The 6012-nt window shown below is 46.5% G+C and overlaps 1 protein-coding gene across 12 annotated transcripts in view; it reads left to right on the top strand.

Annotated features, from left to right (window-relative positions):
- Window positions 1–6012, top strand: part of Inca1 (inhibitor of CDK, cyclin A1 interacting protein 1) — a 51850-nt gene that overhangs the window by 45175 nt on the left and 663 nt on the right. For 2 of the 12 annotated variants that reach the window (XM_020161274.2, XM_020161273.2), the window contains exons 2-6: window positions 1801–1888; window positions 3938–4051; window positions 4370–4409; window positions 4658–4851; window positions 5610–5772. In XM_020161274.2, coding sequence (XP_020016863.1) covers window positions 1845–1888; window positions 3938–4051; window positions 4370–4409; window positions 4658–4851; window positions 5610–5772 — 555 coding nt within the window. In that variant the 5' untranslated portion in view covers window positions 1801–1844. Of the gene's footprint in view, window positions 1–48; window positions 423–1090; window positions 1147–1606; window positions 1889–3937; window positions 4052–4369; window positions 4410–4657; window positions 4852–5609; window positions 5773–6012 lie in introns of those variants that run through there. The other 10 variants (XM_074047100.1, XM_074047104.1, XM_074047099.1 and 7 more) reach the window with 10 other exon arrangements.

Genomic DNA, 6012 nt, shown 5'->3' with positions numbered 1-6012 from the left:
AGCGCGGAGGGGCGCGCGCGCTGTCCCTGGAAGGGGCCAGGAGCCACCCGGGCTACTCTTGTTAAAGGGGCAATGCACTCGGACTGTAGGGCCCACCAGGCAGGAACTTCAGAACCGAGTTGCGGACACAGGAAGGCGAGCAGGACGCCGGGACCTGGGAGGGTTACCCGCTCCTAAAAAGCTGGGAAAAGTGGGGGCGAACCCTGGAGGGAACCCAGGCCTCGGACCCGCGCACGTCATCGCCGTCGGAGGGGCGCTCGGGGGCGGAGCCACCTTTGCAGGCCCCGCCCAGAGGCAGTATCACCCAGGGCCCCGCCCCCAGGCGAGCGGCCCGGGCCGGCTCCTCCCTCGGCCCGGGTTTCGGCTTAGCTCTTCCTCCCGCCCGGCTAGTTGTTCTGGAATTCACCTCGCAGCTGCCTCAGGTGCTGAGGCCAAGTGCGGACCGAAGCGCAGCCGCTCCGGCGCTCTGTCCTCGCCTGGCCCTCAAATTCCGCAGTTCCGAACACCCCAGCCGCCGCCTCAGGCCCAATCAGCCCTTTCAGGCCTGGCCCTTGCGTCCAGGCACCGCATCCCCTTTCGGGCGCGGTTACCACCAAGGCTGTGGCTTGCCTATGCCAACTGCTGAGCGTCCCGCTGGCGTCCTGAAGCCCACCCTGCTGTAGATCTAGACCACTCACTTAGGCCCACTATCTGAGGTCTTGACTGCCCCTCGGCTTGCAATTGCTCCCCATTTCTGCAGACCCACTCAGCCTCAGGACATCCCGTTTAGACCCCGCCTGCCCAGCTCGTAACTATATCCCCATATGCCACCTCAATCTGCAGCACTTCTCTCTCCATTTTTCAACCTCTGTAGCTTTCCCCAGCCCATGCCTAGTTACCCTTGGATAAATACTTGTTGTCCTCTAAGTTTCCAATTGCTTTTTTCTGTCCTTTGTGCAGTCCCGCATGCACTCTCCTGACTTATCTAGGATTTGTTATCTTTGTGTATCTGTGTATGTGTGTGTTTCTCTGGGGATCAAACCACTGACCTACACCCTTAGCCCTTTAGCTAGTATTCTTTTCAATTTTTTTCTGTCTTTCCGTGGCACAGGCTGGCCTTAAACTCATGATCCTCCTGCCTCAGCTTCCCAAGAGTTAGTATTAAAGGTAGGCACTGCCATGCCCAGTTTTTATCTAGTACTCTTAACTGCTCTTTCTATCTACTTCAACTAGCTCTCAGGTCATCTTTGGCTGCCCCTAATACTGGCTCCATGCAAATGACTTCTGTGCTCACCTTCTTACCTGTCAACATTTTCAAATGCCTCCTCCTTCTCTGTCACCAATTGATCAATCTGTCTACACTTAATTTTCACTAACTACTGATACCTGATTCATTGACCAACCCTCAATTCTGCCACTTTTCTAACTGTTCCCAACACCACTTCTATGCCAATTACCTCCAAATGTGTCTGTCCTGTTAAATTTCCACTTACCATCCTTTTTCCTTTTATCATCTCATATTACAATCAAGTCACTTAACTACCATCTGTAAAATGCACTTACTCTATACCTTTAGCTTCAGAAAAATGGCTCTATGCTTTTTATTTTTTTTTTACAACATCCACCTTTCCTGTGTTTACCAGCTTCAACCTTGTATATTTAGTTAATAGTCTAGCACAAGTAACTCTCTTAAGATAATTATTAAGGTCTCTTTTCATTTTCAGGATGCACACATTCTCTTCGCAATTTCTAGATCTCTTGCTGGTCTCATCCCTACAGGCATTTCATGAGTGAATGATTCATTTTCCATTTTCCTCCAAGCACCAACAAGGAGATTCAGAACAGTTCCCTAGCCCAGTCCAGTCATGCAGGTACAGGAAGATAGAGACAACCTCATGCCCTTTGCCAAGTGAGTCTTCCTACTGTGTGGAGAGGATAGGAGGATGGAGGGAGGGAATATTGCATGCCTGGGTTTTTCCTGAGAGGAGCAGGAAATAAGGGACTGGATGGTTAGTGCCTGGACTAAATGATGATTCATTAATTTATTCAACAAGTGGCTTCTGAATACTGTAATATTCCAGACACTAGGGATTCAACAATTAGCAAGATGGGGTCCTACTCTTACAGAATTTACATTCTAGTGGGGGAGAGAAAATGTGTAAATGGTTAAGTATAATTTTAGCTAATTATCAATACCAGAACAAAATAAAACAGAAGTATAAAGTAATGGAAATTAAAGGGTCTAGGACTGAGGGCATGGCTCAAGTGTTAGAGTACTTGCTTATCAAGTGCAAGGCCCTGAGTTCAATCCCCAGTACCACAAAAAAAGAAAGGAAAGAAGGAAGGAGGGAAGGAAGGAAGGGAGGAAATAGAGGATTTGGGAGAAATACAAGGTTAGGGTGATTATACAAGATTTCTGGAGAAGGGAATTTGAACTGAGGTCTGAAAAATGAGAGGGAGCTAATTTGGAAGAGAGTAGAGATGAAGCAAATAGATTTTATTTAAAAAAAACAATCCCTTGGGCTGGCACAGTGGCTCGAGTGGTAGAAAACATGCCTAGCAAGCACAAGTGAGGTCCTGAGTTCAAACTCCAGTACCGTCAAAAAAAAAAAAATTCCCAACCTAGATATGTTGTAGAACAGGAAGCAGGCAATGCACCTGAAATACAGTAATTTACAGAAAAGTGGAGAGTAAAGTCAGAGAATTAGGTAGAGGCCAGATCATTAGAAGGGTTTATAGACAACGAAGAAAAGTTTGGATTTTATTCTAAAGACAGTAGAAGCCAGTGGAAGGTTTTAAGCAAGGGAGTGACATAAGCAGATTTTTTTCTTCAACTTTTTTATTGTGCAAAATTTCAAACAAATACAGAGGTAAAGAAAGTAGTGTCATGAACTAGATGTACATTTTGGTAGCTTCAATAATTATTATATGGATAATCTTTTCATCTATTCATCCCACTTCCCAAATTGTTTTAGAATTTCAAACCATGTATCATTTCACATGATCAATTTTAAGACTGACTCCTTTGTGCAGAAGAGATTGTGTTTGGGGGTGGGGGGTGAGAATGAGAATGGAAACAGGGAGAGATCATTATAATAGTTCAGGAAGGAGATGACCCAGAATATAGTAGTAGGAATGAAAATGGCGTGGAGTGGTCAAATCTGGGTATATCTAAGATATAAAACTCACAGGACTTGCTGGTGGGTAAGGGAAAGTGAAGCATACCAGATTTTTGGCCCTCAATTGAGCAATTGGGGTACCTTCAGCAAGATGGGAAAGTCTGAAGAGGACATATTGATTAGAGCCCTAGGAGGAATCAGGGCTGAAAATAGAGATTTGGGAGTACAAGTACATTGGTGGTATTTTCCCAGTCGTAGGACTGGGAAAGATAATCTAGAGAAGATAGAATTGGAAAAGATAAAGGGCTCCTGGACATTCCACTTCTTAGAGACCAGGAGGATACTCATCACTCAATCTGGGGGCTTTGGAAGTGGTGAGCACTGTTCTCAAACAGCTCTGTACACCTCTTTGTACCTATAAGGATATTAGTCCTGAGATAAGGGAGACAGAGGAGAGGTAAACAGAGGTTCCCTCTCTTGGGTCCTTGCTTTGACCTATGGGAACTCTGTATGTCAAATCACCTGAGTGGCCAGGGCCTTCCTCTTTAATAACCCTGCTTGCTAAGAATTACGTTCTCTGGCTATGAAGTATAGAAGCTTGAGATTCAGTGAGATCTAAGGCTCCAACAGTGAACCATCTCCACCTTCACCCCAGCTCCAATCTCCACTCAAATCAGAGGACTCACCACCTTCTTCAGCTAAAGTGGACAACAAGGAGATGATCTGGGGTAACCTGAGCAGCTATATGGTCCCATAGAAAGACTGGCTCCTGAATGATGGGAGTGAGTAGATGCTATAAGGGAAGAGCCAGGCACAAGCCTACTATGTCCTTACTTCAGATGTTCCAGGGTGGTCAGCCGATCTCTACCCCCAAGCCTGCCTTCCCAGAACCTCAGATTGATGCCCCAAAATTATGGAGATGTCTTCTGGGAGAACCTTAGCCAAAGGTCCAGGTAAGAAAAGAAGAAAACTGGTACCAACTGTAGGTGGGAAGGTAAGGCTGTACAGTTTTTCACTTTGTTTTGGTGGGCCTGAGATTTAAACTCAGAGCTTCACAATTACAAAGCAGACACTCTGCCACTTAAGCCATACCTCCAGTCTGTACAGTTTTTAACTACCATAAATCCTATGGCAATAAGTCCTAGTCTGGAGATAATTTCTCACTGGCTGATTGACATTGTAGCTCCTAAGGCCAGACAAGTGGTTGGGAGAGGTTATCGGAGAAGAAATATGGGATGTTATGACCTTAATCCCCTTTTTGTGCTTTACAGCCCCAACTGGATGGAGGAACAGTACATTCCACCCCTGCTGGTATGACAAACTCCTCCCTTCAACACTTCTCTGTTAAAATTGTACCCACTGCTTTCCTGTCCCCAGCTGTCCTTATTACTCTCTCTCTCTGGTGTTTCTCAGTCAGGACCTCTTTTCTGTGAATCTATCATCATGTTTTCCAGATCACACCTGGGCTTCCCAATACCCCTGAGTCCCAAGTTCAGGCCAAACTCCCCTGAGAGACCTAGTTTTGCCCTCTAGCTCCTTTTCCTCCTTCTTTGACACAGAGAGCCACTGGTTGCTCCCAGCCTGGCTTATATCCTCCTGAGGGGCTCCCACCTCCTGAGATGCTTTGCAGAAGAAAGAGAAGGAGGCTGCAATTGGAAGGGATGCAGCAGGGTTCTGGGGTCATCCCAGCCAGAGTAAGAGCTGTCACTTATCACCTGGAGGACCTGAGGAGGCGCCAGAGAACCATCAATGAGTAAGGAGGCATGGCATCTGGGCTCTAAGAGCCAAGCAGGGTTTGAGGGCAGGATGGTTTGAGCAAAGGGAGGTTGAGAGTTCTGAAGAAATTAGATGCTGTTTGGAAAGAAGACAGTGGTGTAGACAGGCGCCAGTGGCTCACACCTGTACTCCTAGCTACTCAGGAGGCTCATGGTTCCAAGCCAACCTGGGCAAATAGTTCATGAGAACCTGTCTTGAAAAAACACTTCACAAAAAAGGGCTGATGGAGTGGCTTAAGGTGTAGACCCTGAGTTAAAACCCCAGTACAAAGGAAGGAAGGAGAAATGAAGGAAGAGAAATAGAGAGAGAAGAAAGAAAGAAAGAAAGAAAAAAAGAAAGTAACTTGGTAAGATTGAAACATGATTCCTATGTGTAAAGAAGGCGGAACTGAGGGATGGAGGACAAGCCACATGAGCTGAAAGGAGTAGAAACTGGATCACTGAAAACAGAAAACACATCCCAGAGTCAGGGAAAGCTAAGGGTCACCTGTGGTGACCTAAACTGCAAATACTTCAGTCTTGGGGGAGCAGAAAATTGGGATTGGTGAATTGGAGGTCAAATGGAAGCACCCTGGGGTCCCAGCAGGAAGTACTTCAGAATAGAAGGGTGAAAGAATAGAGAGAGACATGGATGCACAGCTTAAGTTCAAACCTCAGATCTACAAAAGAGAGAGAGGCAGGCAGGCAGAAAGCCTGACTTCCAGGTACCTCTCTCCTAAGCCTAAAATCTCTACAGGCTGAAGAAGGCCCAGTGGGGCAGCTGCAGGGCTGCATCTGAGCCCCTGGTGCTTGATGAAGAGGATAGTGGATTCTCCAGCACCAATGAGTATTCTGATCTGGAAGAGAAGGCAACCTATCCACAGGAAAAGAACCATTTTGTCTCCCCTGGCGGGGCCCAGGTATGACTGGAGAGGAACTACCTTGGTAGGGTGGTGGAAGGTGATATGGATCCCTGCTCTTGCATAGGAAGATAGCAGAAGCCAAGAGCCAGGTTAGATAGCTGGATTTGAAAGAAACAAAAATAAAGTAGGTGAGAACCAGAGACGTGAGGTACCTGGACTTGGGGACTAGGAAATCTAGAAGAGACCAATTTTTTCATTTTTGGAGTACTGGTGTTTGAATTCAGGGCTCCACATTTG

The sequence above is a fragment of the Castor canadensis genome, chromosome 11 (assembly GCF_047511655.1).
Source record: "Castor canadensis chromosome 11, mCasCan1.hap1v2, whole genome shotgun sequence".
Lineage (NCBI taxonomy): Eukaryota > Metazoa > Chordata > Mammalia > Rodentia > Castoridae > Castor > Castor canadensis.
Note: the sequence above shows the minus strand (reverse complement) of the source record. Positions and strands in the feature narration are given on the sequence as shown.